At 39.7% G+C, this 19,120-nt stretch overlaps 1 protein-coding gene across 1 annotated transcript in view; it reads left to right on the top strand.

Moving 5' to 3' along the window:
• The first annotated feature begins 3,386 nt into the window (after window positions 1-3,386).
• The window catches only part of AIMP1 (aminoacyl tRNA synthetase complex interacting multifunctional protein 1), a 35,708-nt gene continuing 19,974 nt past the window's right edge, over window positions 3,387-19,120 (top strand). The window contains exons 1-3 of the mRNA XM_019534138.1: window positions 3,387-3,553; window positions 7,860-7,973; window positions 17,991-18,152. Coding sequence (XP_019389683.1) covers window positions 3,445-3,553; window positions 7,860-7,973; window positions 17,991-18,152 — 385 coding nt within the window. The 5' untranslated portion in view covers window positions 3,387-3,444. The remainder of the gene's footprint in view (window positions 3,554-7,859; window positions 7,974-17,990; window positions 18,153-19,120) is intronic.

The following is a 19,120-nucleotide window of genomic DNA, read 5'->3' as shown; positions in this document are numbered from 1 at the left end:
CTATTGGCATATAGATCTCTTTGGGCTTTATAATCTAGCTTTTTGTGATTAAATAATGAATAGGGATTTCCCTACAACATGCAAGTCAGAAGTATGCTGCAAACGCTGCTTTTCTATGTAGCACCTAGTGTGCATTAGAGCTTTCAAATATAATGTTGTTTGATGTAAAAAAAAAAGCCAAGATTTTCTGACTAACTCAGGACCAATTATAATATTTAATAACCATTTGTCACCTGGAAAGGCTGAATTTTCTTTTCTTGCCTCTGTTGAGGAAGGGAAAGAGGAGCAAGCATCATTGCTTGTTTTGAGAAATGTTGTGTACTGTAGGTTCTCTTGTGTGATAGTCTTTTGGATTCTAAAGAGGACAAGACGATGGTTCCTTCCTGTCTCCTACAGAAGAGAATTCTATTTTGTATCACATAGTTTTCATTGGGTCATCATCACTTTGGAAACGGTCAGCAGCATTGTCCTAGACTGGCTGACTGATGAATTGGTAGAATTTCGGGGAAGAACTGGAAGGCTGATGTTGTGGCCTACATTATTGAGTTCTGCGAAATTTCAGAGTACTTAGAATTGAGTTTGATATTCACTGGGTGCATCTATACGTGCGCTTTACTGCAGAGTAAACTAATTAGCTCCACAGTAAAGCATCACCCTCTGCACATGCGCCACTATTAGGGTGCAGTAAACTAACTAACTCTGCCATAAGACAATACTATCTTGCAGCAGAGTAATTAACTGTGCTAAAATGCACATGTAGACAAAGATTGGGTGGGGGCCAGACTCCTGCTTGCCACCTAGCCACATGGCTCTGCAGGGCCAGCCCCCTCATGCCCCAGCCAACCCCCTCATGCCCAGTGCCAGCACCCAGAGTTTGGGCCTGACCCCAGTGCCCTCTGCCAGCCCAGGTTTGCTCCACTGTGCCTCACATTGCTGCTGTCTCATGCGCACATGTAGACCCTGCACCCAGGAGCAGTTTACTCTGGCTCAAACGGCTTCACCTTAATTTCATGTGTAGATGCACCCAGTATGCAGCAAAGTGATCTTGGGATTCCTAACAGTTCTTCTTTATACTAAACAACATATTCGGAAGCTCTGATGCAGACGCTATATATAAAAGCAGTGTTTGCAACATACTGTTGATTTAGGTCCTTAGAAAATGGGATAGTGGTTAGAAACAGATGTGTTTTAGCGTAGCTACTGTTTTCTGCCCTAGCAGAGAATGGGTCAGAAGTCTGTTATTATCTGTTGTTATGACAGAATCATTGGCAAGATTATTACACCTGTTCTTTTGGACACCCTGAGATGGGAAAAGGTATTTTGAGGCACTGCTACAACTTGAGTCCAGGCATTGAACTGGGTGATATTATCTGACTGCATGGATCTTGCATGATTGAGTGACAAGACTCCCACACCTTTGAGACCTGTCATTCATTCTGCAGGATCTTTCAGAGTATTTCTCTCCATCTGCTCTTTAACAACATCTCACCCAGCCGTAATTTGTGCAGGTTTTTTTCTCCTTCCAGATATTAGATGGCTAAGTGAAAGCATTGTCTGCTGCAGATGAAAGTGATTAAATACCTGGATATCATCAATATATTGTTGACATTTGAATCCTTATGGTTAAACACAGACATTGAAAGAACAGAATGATGAACTTCACTTGCTGGGACTCACAGGAATGAGGCAGAGAAAGTGTTCATTGTCACTTTCTCTATCGTGAGAGAGGAACTCTGAACTATTGGTATCTGCAAGGAGCTGAGAGAGATGACAGAATGGGACTGCATTTTCCTGTGCCTCTTCTTGCAGAACTGTTTTTTTGTTTGCCTCGGCTTCTCTTATTGGACCTTGGTCCTTCTCTCAGATTGAAAATGGAGACAAAATGAGGCAATTAAAATATGAACTATAAAACAGCTCTAAAAGTGAAAGCTCAAAAACTAAATGTTGCTGCTTGAGGGATGGAGGGCAAATAGGAGGGAGAGTAACTTGGTCCTCCTTTCACAGTGTGGTTAGGCTTGAATACTTAGAAATTCACTGTTGTGTTCATTTTTATCCTTAGTGTTTATGTGCAACCATAAAGGTATGCTGTATCCTAAGTGTTCTAACTTGATTTACTTGGAAAATTGTTACGGGGCAGCATATTTTTATTCTTAGAAAATTTATAAAAAATATTTTCAGTATTGAATACAAAGATAAGATACATTGGCCTTTGGTTTAACCCAGTGATTTTCAACCAGGGTACCGTTGCTCCCTGGGGTGCTTTGAGATCCTTTCAGGGGTGCCTTGGGATGCTACACAATGTAAGTACTGTTTGGTGTGCAAACATGATTCGCAAGATGAACACACCAATTTCAAATAAGAATCCATAGTATAAAAAAATAAAACAAAGACAATTCTGACCTGTTATGATCTTATTGGCTAGATACAGTAATTTCATGTAAACCGGTAGAAGAGATCAGAAACCAGTTCAAATCTGTAACACAACAGAAGTTCAGTATACATAGACCACTTTCAAAATGGTTGAAACCATTTTAAGACAAACCTGAATGGATGTAGTATCAGACTTAACTGATTTAGGTTAAACCAGTTTATTGAACTTCTGTCCCACATCCCCTCCAGTTTCACGGTAAATTACCATCACCCAGCATGCTGGGATGCTTTGCACCTTCCCTACAAACTCTGTTTTGCAAGGTGAGTGGGCTAGCATTGTCCCAAGCTGTCTGATCCAATGAAGCAGGGAAGCATGCACTAGCACCCCCTGGCTTCTGGCCTGGACCACTGCAGGCATGTGGCTGTGTTTCTGGAATCAAAAGTGAATGTCTGTTCACTTGCTTATCAGTTCAGTCTCCACAGCATAGACTAATCTGTGAAGACTGAATCGATTCACTTTTGGGCTTTTTGACTGTCTGTACTTAGCCTTTGAGTTCTTTGCAACAGAATTGCTGGGTTATTTTTCATATAAAAATTGTGAAAATTAAGAGCTGGTATTTTTGGAGGGGTGCCTTGAGCCTAAAAAGATTGAGAACTGCTAGTCTAACCTTATTTTCTGCTAGTCTTTTCCATGCTTATTTTTTTCCAGTGTCTTGTTTGTTCCTTGGTGGGCTCTGGCTCTTTCGTTTGGGGAAGGTGGAATTTCTTGCTGTTACGAAGCAAGAACATGTTTTATGCAGATGGGAGGAAAAGTGCCTTTTCTTCTAAAAGACTTTAAAAAAAGAAGGGAAAAATGCAGCTGGCAAATATCAGTCTGGTTAACATTGCCTTTTGTTGGGGCTAGGGTTGGGGGGAGCCCGATTTGTGGATTTACCAAATGTTCTGCTTCATCAGCAGTTGATTTTTAGGGCTGCTTTATGTGGTACAAGATGATCATGTTAACTACATTAAGAAAATGTTCACGTTATCTTTTTCCCCTATTCGTTTAGGTTTTTAGTCCGTTTCTTGCTAAAGATGGCAGCCAACAATGCTGTGTTGAACAGACTGGAGCAGAAGGGCGCAGAGGCAGACCAAGTCATTGAATACCTGAAACAGCAAGTTGCTCTTCTAAAGGAGAAAGCTAGTAAGGAAATCAGTATTTGAAAGCAAATTTTACTAACCAGATGATTAATATTTATCTTACATAAAAACAGCTTCGTTTGGGGCAATTGATGTTTGCATGTGTTGAGGATATATTCAGATTCTCCAAATTAAAATCTGAACTAGAAATACCTTCTTGTTTCCTCCCTCTAATTCCTTATCAAAGTCATAGTTTTTATATTCTGGAAATAATCAAAGAGGGGAGGGATCAGTGACACAAGCAGATTGTAACAACCCTAGAGGAAGTAACTAAATGATCTTAGGGAGATGTGTGTGTGTTACTGTTTCTCACTGCCTTGTAGAATTCTTTGAAGGTGCCAGTGAGCTGTCTGTCCCACTTTTTGATGCAAATGATGGACTGCTTCCTGCAAAATAGAGTACAGAATGCTACATGTATGTAAATTCATGTCTCATTTTACTTTCAACAACCAGGATTTACATGGACTTGGCATGTAGCCTAATATTTTGTCATATGTTCTACATACGCTGATGAAACAGCTTTGTTTCCATTTCTGCATTGGCCTGTTTTTTGAGATGAGACCCCATGGTTCAGTTGCTGAGGTCCCAAAACTATTGCTAGTTACCCACATCTTTCTGTTTGCTTAAGCACATCCTGTCTCAGAGCTCCAACTTCCTGGGTATTCTTTTCTTTGGAGATAAATGACAAGTTCGTGTTCAGCTATGATGCCCACATCCTTTATGGAATCACTGCATCCCAGGATAGAATCTCCTGTATTGTATGTATAGTCTGCATTCTTTGTTTCTACATGTCAAACTTTATACTTGGCTATATTAGAATGAATTCTATGTGCCCAGCCCACATACCACCCTAACACTGATCTGTCATCTTTATTATTTACCATTTCACCAATCTTTGTCTCACTTGTGAACTTTACCGGTTATGGTCTTATGTCTGTAGAGTAGGACCAAAAAGTTCTGTGTGAGATCTGCTAGGCATACACCTGTTTAGTGGTGATTGTTCATTTACAGGCCATTCTGATTCCAGTAGGATAGTCAGTTTTTAATCACCATATTAATGCCACGTTAATTTTTTTTATAGTTTTAGTTTCTTAATCAAGATCTGTGTTGCACACTTTACAGGAATATTAGTGTTTCCTTTATTAGACAAATTTGTAATCTCAAAAAAAATACTCCTTTTCTTCCCTCCTTTAATTTTTTATTAATAGTACTGTATCAGCTACTCCATTGTTTTGCGTGGGTTCAAAGTCAGGCCTATAATTGTCTGGGTTACCAAGGTTATTCCCTTTATCCTTTAAAAATATTGGCACGATATTAGCTCTTTTTCTCTCATGTTCTAGGAATTAATAAAAATCAATATTAACGGTTTGTATAGTACTTTAACATTTTTGGATGCACGTTATCCAGACCTGCTGATTTAAAACTTTAGTAGCTGCTTTTGACATTCTCCTGAATTGTTGTTGGGATGGAAAGTGTTTCACCACTATCCAGGGATACAGCAAGATTGTCTGGCTTTTCTCAAATAGCCAACATAAATATTCAGTGAATATTTCTGTTTTTTATGTTGTTTTTTTAACAATTCTAACATTTCTACATTATCGTTGTTTGGATAACAGTTTCTTTTGTATGTATCCATCTCAAAGCCATTCATGAAGTGAACACTCAGCTCTCAAAAACTTACCTCCAAATCTTTATAAAGAGATACTTAGCTTCAGTTCTCAATGTGTTAAAATTATTGTTAATTGTTAGTAAACAATTCTTCCTGTATTTTATTGCATAGAAAAATAGGTTTGGATGGGACTAACAGAGACCATCTAGTCAAACTACCTGCTCAAGGGATCACCCCTGTTTAAACCAACTTAGAAATATATTTCTCTAACCTATTCTGAAAACTGTTCAATTATATGGACTGTACAGCCTCTCTACATAATTTGTTCCAATGCTTAACCACCCACATAGAAAGGTCTTTTTAATATCCAACCGAAATATCCTTGTATGTATCCATCTCAAAGCCATGATGGCTTTGATCAAGTTAGTGAGTGCTCAGCTCTCAAAAACTTACTTCCAAATCTTTATAAAGCGATAGATTCAGCTCTTTAAAAAGCTTCCCTAAAAATCAGTCTAGCCAATATCACAGTTGAAAACCCTTCTTTTTTCCATCGTCCTTTATTAGAATTACAGTCCAGTTCCTAGCGACACTAACATTTCTTTCTCCATTTCCTATTAAAGCCTTTTTCTTTTACAAAGCAAAACTCAGCTGCTCCCTTAGTTTTCCTCTCAAGTGGTGCCCACTCTCCTTTTTCTGATGACAAGAATACATCCTTTCTAGTGTTTTGGTTCATGTGCTTTAATTCATTCTCTGTCGCACTTAAAAAAAAAAAAAAAAAAAAATCCATGGTGTTAAAACTTTTTCCAGACACATCTTGATTACTTTAATTGTTTCATCCATCCTTGTTCACACAATGCATGCAAAATACATCTAGTTAGATCATTGTCCTCACCAAGCTCTTTAACTGAATGGCCACCCTGACCTCTTTGAATCTCTCCATTGGCTACCTGCTTTATCAGGATCTTAGTTCATGAGGCCAAGAGGCTTGAATGTGTCCATCTGGTCTTGTCTTTTACTGAATTGCCCATCCCTGTCCCAAGAGCCAACTTGCCCAACAAATAAAGTCAATCTCTAGCCTGTTCCACATAGAAGTTTTTGTGGGTTCTTTGGTATCACCTGTGATGTGTGGAACTTCCTTCCTAAAATATTTTGTAAATTGACATCATCAGAATCCTCCCCACAAGCTACTTTTTCTCTGATACATATTAAAAATTGGACAACTGATTATTGGATCATAGGCAAAAGAAAGCAGTAACCTCAAAACAAACTCAGATCAGTGATTCAAAACAAACCATATGATTTCATGACTCAACTCTTCCCAGTGTTCTTCCTAATCATTTTCCCCTCATTTGTCAAACCTTCTGTCTTCTCTTCCTAGTCTGTTCCTATTCCTATCCCATACAGTCTCCAAAAATTGTAACTTCCTAATCTTAATTGGATCTTTTGGGTTTTTCTGCAGCCCAGTTGTGTATATTATGTAATAGTGTGCATCTGCCACCTTTTTATATAGTTTAAACTGAAAGTTCCTAACATTGTTAATAAATGAGTTTGGACTAAAGCCTCATATCTTCTCAGCTCCCAAGGAGTTTCTTTTGGCATTGAATCTGACATGTTTTACTTAATAAATTTTCAAATGATCAAACCTTTCAACACGTTCTGCTGAACCCAGAGGTAATGCCTTGAGTATTCTCCCTCCTACAGCTTCCACTGAAGCTCTGTCATCTTTCCATCCCAACCTTTTCACCTAGTAAGAAACAAGTGTGTTCTAAAGATTAAACGATTCAGCCCTTTATCACCAGATTTTGCTCCTCAAGGCAAATTATGACAATATCAACAGTGTTTAAATGAGTTAGCTTAACCAAATCACAAGAGAAAATGTAATATACAAGGAATGAAGCCCTTACCACTTACTCTCAAATTTTATTCCCAAGAGTACCCCAGATCAACAAAATAAAAGTTTTCTTAAAACTGATGCCAAACTGCACATGTGAAACAAATCTGTTTGTATTTCTTTATTGGCTTTTCTGTGGTGCTTATTGCTTTAATTTCTTGAGTACATTACAATGAGCCTCTTGGCACCACCATTGCCTTAGTTTCTACATAGTAAATTGACTTGCCCAAAACAAAAAAGAGATCTGAGGGAGTACTTGGAGCCAAACACAGATCATCTTATTTAGCCAATGGAATAGAAGTCTACCATCCTTTCCTTCAGGGCAGCAGTAAGGTGTTTAGAGTTGTCATGATTGCTCTTTGCCCATCTTTTGATCTTATTAAGCTATGTGTAACTTTTAAAATCCAAAATCCAGTTTTGGAATGTGTTAGACAACAGTTAATTTGCTTTGGGTACTCCAAAAATTAAATAATTGTGACATTGAGTTCGAAATACTGAGTTTTCAGGTTTCACAATACTGGGGTTTTTTATTAAATGTAAGTCTATTCAAATGATATAAAAATGGATATTTGAGAGACCACTACTTATTTTTGTTGACAAAAATGTTCAGTAATTATAATGAAACATGTTTATGAACTTTTTAATAGTAACTTTAAAGTCAATATTTTAAAATGATTTACTCTGCAGCAGCCATACTAAACTGCCCTTTGTGAACTCAAGATTATGTTTTCAGAAAGTAGACATCATCTTTAAGTGGTAAATTTTAATGATTGAAGCTTACAGTTTCCAACATAAATGTGTCAATTCCAGTCTTGCAGGCATCCCTCCGAGAAGAGAAGAAACTTCGCGTCGAAAATGCAAAACTGAAGAAGGAAATTGATGGGCTGAAACAGGAGCTGATTCAGGCAGAAATTCGAAATGGAGGTAAGAAGGGAAGTTGTGTTCATATGCATGAGCTCCTGTCACCCTCTAGTGACTGTACATTTGATCACTTATTTAATCCATCATGATTCATGCTCTTGTAGTAATTACTGATGGCATCTTTTAGAAGTTTTTCTTTTTCTTTTTTTTAAAGGAATATTTTTAAAGTAATATTTTAGAACCCCATATTTCTCAGTGACTAGCCACATCAAAGAGTTGCAATATGTGAGCATTTTAGAAAACTGCAAAAACAACTATTGCATATGAAAGATATTAATCAGTGTTGGAACTGCATCTTTCTACATATCTGTACAATGCCCCCTACAATGGGATGTTGATCCTGGTTGGGCCCTACTGTAGTACACTGGAAGATATTGGATGCTGCAATCTTTTCAAACTCCAGCCACTTCATTTAGGTGTCTAAAATGTAACTGAGCTCATTTTAAAAACCTAGGTCCATCTGAGGGTACTGAGGAGTTTTAAAACTCTGGCTCCAAGTGTCTTGTTACAATTATTCATGATATCTGTGGTAGTACTGAAATTAAAAACCAAGCTGTCTCAGTGCAGTGCCTTTTATTACACAATTAACTTTTCACTGCACCATCCTTTCTACCTTTGTTTGGCCCTAAGTCCTCTAAGACTCACCTTCATTCTGTAGTTCTGTTTGTCACAGGAGGAGGCTTCAGTGTTCCAATTCCAGCACAAGTATTTTTTTATAAGCCAACATGTGTACTATGGAAATATGACTTAGAAAAGAAACCTCATTTTTTTTTAATATGTCTATTGTTTCAAAGCTTTAGTACTGAAAGCCAGTAAAATGGTATTCATTGTAGCCCAGAAATTCTCAACTAGAGTGCCACAGCACCCTGGGGTGCTTTGAGATCTTTTCAAGGATGCCACAAGGTGCCACACAGTGTCCTGTGAAAACTAAGAGCCAACGCATTCCAAGGCATGCCTTGAGTCTAAAAAGGTTGAGAACCATTGGTGTAGCCAAATCTTACCGCTTTCCAATACTCATGTGTTATGCTATTAATTCAGTATATAGTCTTCAAAACAACTACCACTTTGTCAATGCCGAGAATCATTTTCTTTCTTTGGTACAACTAAATTCCTTTCATAAGCTAAACCAGCGGTCCTCAACCTTTTTTGTACCAAGACCTATTTGTAAACATTGATAGCCAGTCCCAACCCAGCATCCTTCTCTCCCAGCCCACTGTCCCCCTGACCCCAGGTCCCAACCCCTCTGTGTATGGGAAAGATTTTTTTAAGATTTAAAGGAGAATCCATTTTTAAAATTTGTTGATCCATTTTCAGAGTTTGTCCATGACCCTTTCATACATTCTTGCAACCCACTTTTGGGTCATATCCCATGGGTTGAGAAACACTGAGCTAAATTACCCATTATTCTGCCCCTCCCCCTACCCCCCCACCTTTGGAATTGAGAATCTGCAGTAGTTTGCGTTAATGTCTTTTTTAGATGTGGTATATGTAGGTATTGTATAAGAGTGTCTACTGATATTTTGCAGAAAAATATTGCACTATTATACTTCAGGGACAAGCCTGTGTGTGTTCTGAAGTTTTGACGTTGGTATTGCATTATATAAAAAGGATAGAGAATTAATATCCTGTTTGACAAAGCCTTTGGATAAACTTCATTTCTTCAAGTAAGCAATATTAGGAAGCAATGCTAAATTATAAGAACTTTCCTGTTGAACAGAAGATTGTATGGTGGTTCTTCTATATATTTGCAGTAGAAGGAACATAGACACCAGCATTCTGAATATTTCTTCAGAATAGGATGAACAAAATGAATTTCCAAAGCTAGCGATCACAGCAACAAGCAAATTGAGCTAGGCAGCTAGATGGCTGAATAGCCAACCATCAAAGGGAAAATAAGGAAGAAGCTTGATGGGGCATTCAGTTTTTACAGCATAGGAGTATAATTACTGCCAGTCAACACAGCTTAATGGCAAATAAGTCTTGTGTTTGTTTGACAGTTTAATTATTTGAGAAGATGAGACTGTTCTGTTTGTTGAATTCAAAATGTATTTAGATTCTCATGTCACAAAATATTCTGATTAAAAGGTCACTGCTATACACTAGGGCATGTGTTAGTTAAAATAAATTAGGAGCTCGCTAACTGGTCTCAGAAAGTGCTTGTCAGTGGAAACACATCATGTAATTAGGGTGTTTCTATTGCAATTCTTTATGGATTAGTATTAGGTACAATGTGCAACACTTTTGTCAGTGATCTGGAAATAAATATAAAATGACAGACAAATTCTGGAGACAAAGATTTGCAAAGTGGTGAATAATGACAAGGATGGTATAATCATATTGAGCCACTTTAACACAGACCCATTCAAAAAAAGTGTCTTTGAAGAGATCCAGATCTATTGAGGTGCATTTAGAGATAAGATATATGCAGAAGTGATTTTGCAAAGAATCTAGTGGTTATAGCAGACAAGCAGCTGTACTGCCCATACATACAGTGTTGCCACAAAAAAGGCCATTTTAGGCAGTAGAACCATGGAAGTGATTTTTATTTCTGAACATGGGAATGGATGACATATACTGAAGTGCCACACTGAAGATTAGTTTCAGTGCTTTTAACTACTGTTGAGGCATTGGAGAGAGTGCTGAGAAGAACATTATTATTTGAGGGGTGGAGGAAATGCTTACCAGTGAGAGAGCCTTGGAGCTCAATTTGTTTTGGTTTATCAAAAGGAAGATTGAGAAGGGACTTGTTTATAAAGTATACATGCTTTCCTAGAAAGAAAATCCTGTATGCTTTGAAAAACAATAAGAAGAAAGGAAAAAGGGATAACAAGAACCAGTTTCTGGAAACTGAAGCCAAACAAATGGAAATCAGAAATTAGACACAAATTTTTAGCAACAAAGTTGAGTAGCTGTTGAGACCATGGGAACTGAGTAGATTTCATATCTCTTGATGTTTTCAAATGAAAACTGAATACTTTTCTGGGAGTTCTGTTTTAGCCAGATACAAATTATGCTTTAGTGAAATATTACTGAGTTCAATATAAGGGCAACTGGATGAAATATAATGACTTGAAATATACTGTAGGTCAGAGTGGATTATGATAGTTATTTTGCCTGTTAAATAATTCTATGTGAAAAATAACCCGTAGTCTCTTCTCAGTGTAGTTCTCAAGACAACTTTTTACCATTTTCATTCAACTTCAGAGCTGTGCGAACTGTTCATGCTTCATTTTGTTTCATTTAGTTTGCAGTGAGCTTATTTTCAGGACCAGCAGCTGTTCAACTTTAAAAAGGCATCTCTCACTTGTTATTTATCTTCAGAAAATGGTCACTGTCTGTATAACAGACTTCCATATTGTAGTTGTCCTGTAATGGAAAATGTAGGGAGTTAGGTGGGTGGTTTGTGTTTTTTGTTTTACGTGGTAGGCCTTGGTATATTTCACTTGACCAACTAAGTAAATGCTATGACTTTCCACTCTGAAAATAATTTAGAAGCAAATATTGCTAAAAGTCTGGAAAGGAGCTCTTCTATACTTGGCACATATCCACTGGTCAGGTCATTCTTCATGTGATATATATTGCTGTAGTTAGCACATACTTCCTATTTAAACTTTCAAAAAAAAGTTGTATTCCATAGGTTACAGTGTGCAAGGTTATCTGCACAACATACAGTACAGTTATAACAGGAGTAGGTTACATGTATATTTTATACTGGCTTCATTTAAACAAGACACTGTCTTGGGTATGATAAAGCAAAATATTTTCTTAATCTTTATGCTAAGGAAGCCCCTTAAAATCCAGAATTTTGACGACATTGACTGTGATACGTTAAGTCATTGTTATCTCCTTTCCCTTTTTCTTTGTCTGGTTCATGGCAAAATTTGTAATGGAGAGAGTTCTCTCCTTTCCATAGACTTTCCTGATTGGTATATTATCTCTTCCAGCCCACCATCATGGCTCAAGGCTTTGTCTTTGTAGAAATCTATTGTACTGAGTGAGAATTATGAGACTAACTAATAATATGTTCTTTTAATATTTTTAAGCATAATGCCTTGAGTGGTGCATAAGGGCTTGTTATGCACAAACTAGTTACCTCACTATAAAGTGGGGGCAGTTACTATATCACATAGTAATTACATACATGCAGGGACAGAGTTGTACTTGTGTCCAACATGTCCACAGGTGGCGGATAGTGAAATACCCTTCAGGCAAGGTTAGCTATGAAATAAGCAGGAGTAACTCTGATGATTAAGCAGTCACAGACCAAGCAGCAGCAGCAACACCAGGATGTGAGGACAGCAGATGGCAATGTAAAGTTACATAGATCCTTTGATGCTGCTGTGACATGGTGAGTACAGGTTGCCATTATAATATGCCTGCCTGGCCCCCAACTGTGGGTCTACAAGTCCTCAACAGCAGATCAGGTGGAAGATGTTAGAATCTCAATGGCTGCATAGGTGGCTGAAAACTGCAGCAGAACAAGATCCTCAGTTGTCTCGGGCTCCTTGTTCCTGTTCTGTCAAGAGCCACGTGGAAGCTGATGTACAGTAGCTTCACAACACAAGAAGCCATGCACAGGCATCTTCCATGCCAGCACATTCCTCAAGCCCTTTGGTGACCATCTAATGGTAATGGGAGCAGAATTGTGAGGTCTGGAAACTCCTAGTCATGAATTGGCCCAAAGATGGCAGTTACAAGAAGGTCATGTAGCACTTGGACAAGACAGGAGGGTAATTCAGCAGCTGTAACTGTCACTGAGTGGCCGCCTTCAAGATCTACTCTGCTCACCCCACATGGGTAGGGTGCTAGAAAAGGTGCCCTAAACATAGCTTAATACAGTATTCTGTAATTCTTCCTGACTGAATAACTGCATCTAGTGGGATCACTTTTCCTGCAGTTGAAAACAGCAGCAATGATGCACCATTATTTTCAGGACCTGGAAGATTGGGACCCTCATGGACAGCCCTAATGAGTGCCTAGAGCACTGCTCTGTCATTGTGACCAGAGAACTCGGGCAACACAGCATTGAGCGAGACCCAGCAGGTGGGAGATGGCCACTTTAAAAGAGCATGGAAGCAGCTATACCTTCTTCTGGAAGAGTAAACAGGAAGGAGAACACTGACTTGAGAGGCTGAGGGACTTGGGATTGTTCAGCCTGGAGAAGAGAAGACTCAGGGGGGACTTGGTTGCAGCCTACAAGTATACCAGAGGCATACATCAGGGTTTGGGGGAGCATCTATTCACCAAGGCCCCCCAGGGAAGAACAAGAAATATTTGGCACAAGCTGACTGAAGATCACTTCAGGCTAGACATAAGAAAAAAAAATCTTTATTAGCCAAGTACCAAGGGTTTGGAACAGGCTCCCCCCAGAAGTGGTACAGTCATTCACCCTGGCGATCTTCAAATGTCTTGATGCCTATCAGTCTTTCTTACCTATGTGCAGTGGTGCTGGACCCAGTGATCTGTAAGATCCCTTCCAGCCCATAACAACTATGAAACTATGTTCACCACCACTGTTCCACCAGAAAAACAGGCACAAAACATCATGGCAACGCCCACAGTCTAAGCATTGGCACCTGATTGACTATGTCATCGTCTGTGCCCAGGATCACAAAGATGTCTGCATCACCCAAGCTATGCTAGGAGCTGATGACTGGACTGATCACTGACTTATCCACTGGGTTATGTCACTCAGACTGGCTCTCAAATGATGGTTGCTTCAGAAGCAATCCTGATGGAAGATCAATGTTGAGGGACTCAAGGACCCAAGCAAGCAAGACTTCTTTCACCAGTGCCTCAACAGAAAAACTGGTGAATTCCAATCAACAATGGGAGAATGTCAGCAGTGTGTGGAGTGCCCTTAAGGCCACTGTCATCAGCATCTGTGAAGAGACACTTGGATTCTCTACTAGGAAACATCAAGGCTGGTTTGATGAGAATGACTGGGAGATCCAAGAGTTGATTGATTGCAAGTGCAAGGCCTTTTGTGCTTGGCAAAACTCCAGCAAGCCAAGGCAGAGGTCCAAAGGTGGACATGTGATATGAAGACCAAATAGTTGGAAGACGAGACTAAGGAACTTCAGCATCTGGTTGACATCCACAGTATGCATGGTTACAGTCCAATCACTTCGGGACCAACCCCATTGAGAGCTAAAGATGGAGGAGACCTGATGAAGGAAAGGGGAGATATCAATGCCCATTGGAAGGAACCTTTTGAAGACCTTCTCAATTGAGACTTTGCTATTGACGAGAGTGTTCTCAACTCAATCCCGCAACACCCAGTCAGAGATAATCTTGGAATCCCTCCTGCCCTTAATGAAATGAGAAAAGCTGTCAAGTAGATGAAGAACAACAAGGTATCTGGAGTGAATGGAATCCCCACTGAAATCTTAAAACAGGGAGGAGAGGAGCTCACATCACAGCTTCATGCCTTCATCTTATGGATTTGGAGTGATGAAGAAATCCCAGATGACCTCAGGGATGCCATGACTGTGACACTCTTCAAGAAAGGAGACAAGTCCAACTGTGAAAACTACAGAGAGATCACCTTGCTGGTCACCACAGGAAAAATCAATGTGAACCCTCTGAACTGTCTCCTTCCACTTGCTGAAGAGATTCCTCGTGGAATCTCAGTGTGGGTTTAGGACATCAAGAGGCATAATTCACATGATCTTCACACCTTGTCAGATGAAGGAGAAATGTTGGAAGCAACATAAATATCTCTCTATGGCCTTCTTTGACCTCATGAAAGTTTTCAACTCTATCAGCTGAGAAGTGTTGTAGAGAATCCTTTTGAAGTATGGATGCCAAAATTTGTCACCATTCTCTACCTGCTCCATGACAGTATGCGAGTGGTGGTTCGCAATAATGAACCATCACAGATCCCTTTGAGTTTAAAATGGGAGTTAAGTAAGGCTGTGTTATCACTCCAGCACTCTTTTCAATATTTCTTGTTGCGATGTTACATCTGAGCATCATCAAGCTTCCAGCTAGAGTGGAGCTAAACTACTAGGGGTGCACAAATAAATATATTTTGACTGATACTAATGGCCAGTTATTAAACAGCCATATTAGTCAATACCAATCCAATAGCCAATATGCAACCTGGTAGCTTGGAGAGCAGTGTCCGGCCAGTAAGTCTGTATGGGGGAAATGGTGGAGGCGGAGCAGTTTGAGGCCCCCACAGTGAGAGAGCGAGTGGGGCTGGGGCAGGCAGTGCCCAGCTGGGGCCGGGGGATAAAGCCATGGGCAATTGGTCCAGAGGAGTTGGGGGGGGGAGGTGGTTCCCATTTCTGCATGCACCCCCAGAGGAAGCGTGGGGTCATGTGCACCTCAGATTTGTGCATGGAGTGAGGGCGAACTGCCTACTATGGGCTTGGGGCCTGGGGCTGTGGTGGCCTTTCCTGGTGGGGGGGCTGGGCTGGGGCTGCGGTCAGGGCAGGTGGTGATGGTGCTGGGGTGGGTGGGGGGAGCTACCGGATGGATTACAGCAATCCCAAAATTTACCATAGCTCCCCTCCAGCGCCACCGCCACCCACCCTGAATGCAGCCCCAACCCAGCCCCCTACCAGGAAGAGGCCAGCACGGCCCCCAGCCCTGAGCCTGCAGCCGACAGCCTGCCCTCACCCTGCACACAAATCTGGGGGACACAAAAACAAAAACAAGACCTTCCCAACCTCTGGCTAATCCCCCAGCCCCACTACCCAGCCCCTCTGCAAGGATTTCAGAACACTAAATTATTAATTAATTTTTTAAATTTGGATACTACTCAATTCAGGTTGAGAACTATTGTTATACATAGATGGCAATATTCACATCACTAGCAGAGTAAAGAGAAATAATGGGGACACTAATCAGTGTCAGAAGTCAGTATTATACATTGTATACAGCATGCATTTATTCCAAGGGATGCCTACAATCTGCTAGAGTGCTGTATACACAGAGAGAAGACGTAGTCCCTACTCAGAAGAGTTAACAGTTTAAAGCATTGTCTTGAAAGATATTTAGCCATCTTTCATAATTATGTTGCTCTAAAATGGATAATACCAAGGCAGAATGCAGCAAAGAGAAAATAACCAAGGCAGAAAGTTTTGTGAGATTAATTCATATTGTGAGGAATTTACAAATACAGAATTGGGGCCTAACAAGATGGAGTATTGGTCTTGTATTGTTGAAATGCAAATAAATAAAGAATATATTAAAAAATTAAACTGAACATCCAAGGGTCTTTTTTTTTTTTCAAGTAGTGCAGGAAGTCACCTGAATCCTTTTAGCATTCATCAGGAGGTTTTTTTGTGGCTATATCTGTCCCTGTGTAACATAAAACTTCTAAAATTTTCCACAACAATTCCAAACAGCAAGATTATGCCACCTCCCTGGCTAGGGACAGACATTCAAAAAGCCTGAGCCTGAATTGATTCAGTCTTTGCAGGTTAGTCCAACCTGGCTAGGCTAAACCAGTTTGTAATCCAGATAGACATCCCAGAAATGCACGGTCATGCCTGCAGTGGCTCAGGCTAGAAGCCAGGGGGCACTAGAGCAGTCCTCCTTTTGATTCCACAGGGCAGAGCTGAGGGGAACATGGCCGGCCCGGGCATGACACTCTGATTATTCCTCCCTATGGCAGGGAATGTTTCACCCTTAACTTAGTATTTATCAGCTCATTAAGAAAACAAAACCTCTCTCCTTTAACTAATGGAGCTCTTCTTCAACAACTCTTCCAAGGAAGGACATTAAGCTACCTGCTGATTAGCTCCAAAAAGCCTGTCTGCTTCTGTCCTCTCCAGGGTCTGCTAGCTAATGCCGAGGTGTCTGCGTAAGGCAGAGGGGAGGAGGGAATAATTCCTGCTTATCAGGGAGGAGTCAGGCAGACATTCTGTGCCTGCAAATCTGTGCCAAGCTCCAGTTAGGGAGCAGAGGAAAGGGGACAGCCCTGCTGTGGAGCAGAGAACCCCTCCTAGCCCAGAGAGCATGCCAGGATACTGGGAGTGTCTGGTTTATCTTAAACCAGCAAGAAGTCTGGGACAGACATTGCAGAAACTGGTTTGAACCAAATCAGTTGAGTCTGCTGCTACATTCAACCTGGTTTATCTTGAACCGGTTTATGTGTAATGTCTGTCCCTAGCCCCTTTCTCTGTACTTTTGGGGCTTTTTTGCATGTAGATGTGTTTGCAGTCCATAATCAGAGTGGTATAACACTAAGATAAAGAGAACTTAAGCTTCTGATAGTCTCCATTTTATGTTGCCTTCTGGACTTTTTTTTATTTCCTAATGGATTTTTTTTAAAGAAATTGCACTATATTTGTTTTTCAAATTATTTTCAGCTCCTAGAGATGCAGTCCTTGGTTTTGCAAAGCTGTTTGATTTTATGCACATGAATTGCCTCACTAAAGTTTCTTGAACTATGTATAAGCATGAAGTTAAGCACGTGCATAAAACTTTGCAGGGCCCTGTGCTTTTCTCTCCTCTGTTATACTGTTTGTACAAAACTTCGTTTTGCCTTTTTTTTTTTAATTTAACCTGAAGTTGAGTAAGGAACTAAAATGTGAGGTACATTGAACCTTCTTTCTTTCTATTACTATGTGTTTGTGTACTATTTCAAATTAATAGATTTTTTGGGGAAACATTTAAAGTTACCAAAGATCACAAAGATTAGTTAATCAGAATGAGATTTGTTGTATGTGTATGCATTTGATTGTTTTCACTGTATTTGCAAATAATACGTAGAGTTGACAGCCTACTCTTTCCTTTGGTTAAGCAAATGAAGCTCCTTCCTGAGTCAAAGGGAGCTGCAATTTTTTGGTCAGCACCAAATCTCCTTTCTGAGATCTGCTTCATAATATTCCTCTTTATCTTAATAGCATCAGTAGTTCTCTCCACTGAGTATTTATTAACTTTCTTTTTCTTCATAACCACTTATGCTACATATTGTTCTTTGTATTTAAAATTTAAAATAATGAGTTTCATTTGCACTTTTAAGAAATTAAATAGCTTTTTAATGTCCATCATATTTAATTTTAGTGAAACAAATTGCACCTCCACCCAGTGGAACCATTTCTACAGCTTTGTTTTCGGAAGACTTGTCACAGCCCACACCTCTCACAGCCTCTCCTTCTGATCTCAAAGATCAAGTTAAGGGTGGAGAAGAAGAAAAGAAAAAGAAGGACAAGGCAGGAAAAAAAGGTATTCCGACTTCTGAAATTTTTTGAACAATAACAGTATTTAATTTATGGATGTTCTAAGTAAAGTTTCATAATTGCAGAGGATGCAAAAAAGATCAGTAGAACTACAGTAAGGAAATCAACACTCCAACTCTTAGAAGATTGGAAAAAGGAAGTATTTACAGTTTATAAAGGGAATTAAGGAAATAGACTTGTAGTTCTTGTTTATGCAAGATACTTGGCAGATATGTACTAAAGTAGCTAAGCTGCTGTTGACTCCTCCCCTAAAATATATATATATATAATATGCATATGTTTGTGTGCATGCTGAATATTAAAGAAGCATAGACTGCCAAAACGAATGGAATAGAACACATCTTCAAGACTCATTGTTAGAGCTTGGTTTTTGCCATGGGCCATAGACACCGTGCAATTAAAAGCCCACAAACTAGCTCAGACATAACCGCTGGCACGAGCAGTGTGTGGCAGATTAAATGTGTTTTGCTTGTACACACCCTTTGGGGCAGATGGCAGGGAAGGGCTGGGGCAGCATTGCTACCACAAGGATCTGACACCTTGCAGTCTCCATCCTCCCCATCTGCCCCTGGCATGCCAACATCTTATAAGTCAAAGCTGCAGGTGTTTTTGGCACTCTGCCAAAAAATGTTGCCGACCTCTGCTATATAGCGCTAAAGGAACTGCATTCAGTTTAGCTGTACTATTTTCATGTAAATGTATGTCCTTTTCTTTTTGGAAAATTCTGCAGTCATTCAGCTTCAGCATCTTGTTTTGCTCAATCTATGTCTAGAATTGTAGCATTGTTAAGTGACTGAGAAGTGCAGTGGTAAAAAGTAAGCAAAGACAAATGACATGCCTGGAAATTAACATTGTATTTTGGGACTCCAGGAGTACCATAATATATTTGCCTCTGTTTGTCATTTATTAGTTGCTTGTAGTAATCTTATAAGGTAATTTTATGAAGATTAGAAT

The sequence above is a fragment of the Crocodylus porosus genome, unplaced genomic scaffold (genome assembly GCF_001723895.1).
Source record: "Crocodylus porosus isolate Cpor-Errol unplaced genomic scaffold, CroPor_comp1, whole genome shotgun sequence".
NCBI lineage: Eukaryota > Metazoa > Chordata > Crocodylia > Crocodylidae > Crocodylus > Crocodylus porosus.
The sequence above is the reverse complement of the archived record's forward strand: the minus strand, read 5'-3'. Positions and strand labels throughout refer to the sequence as shown.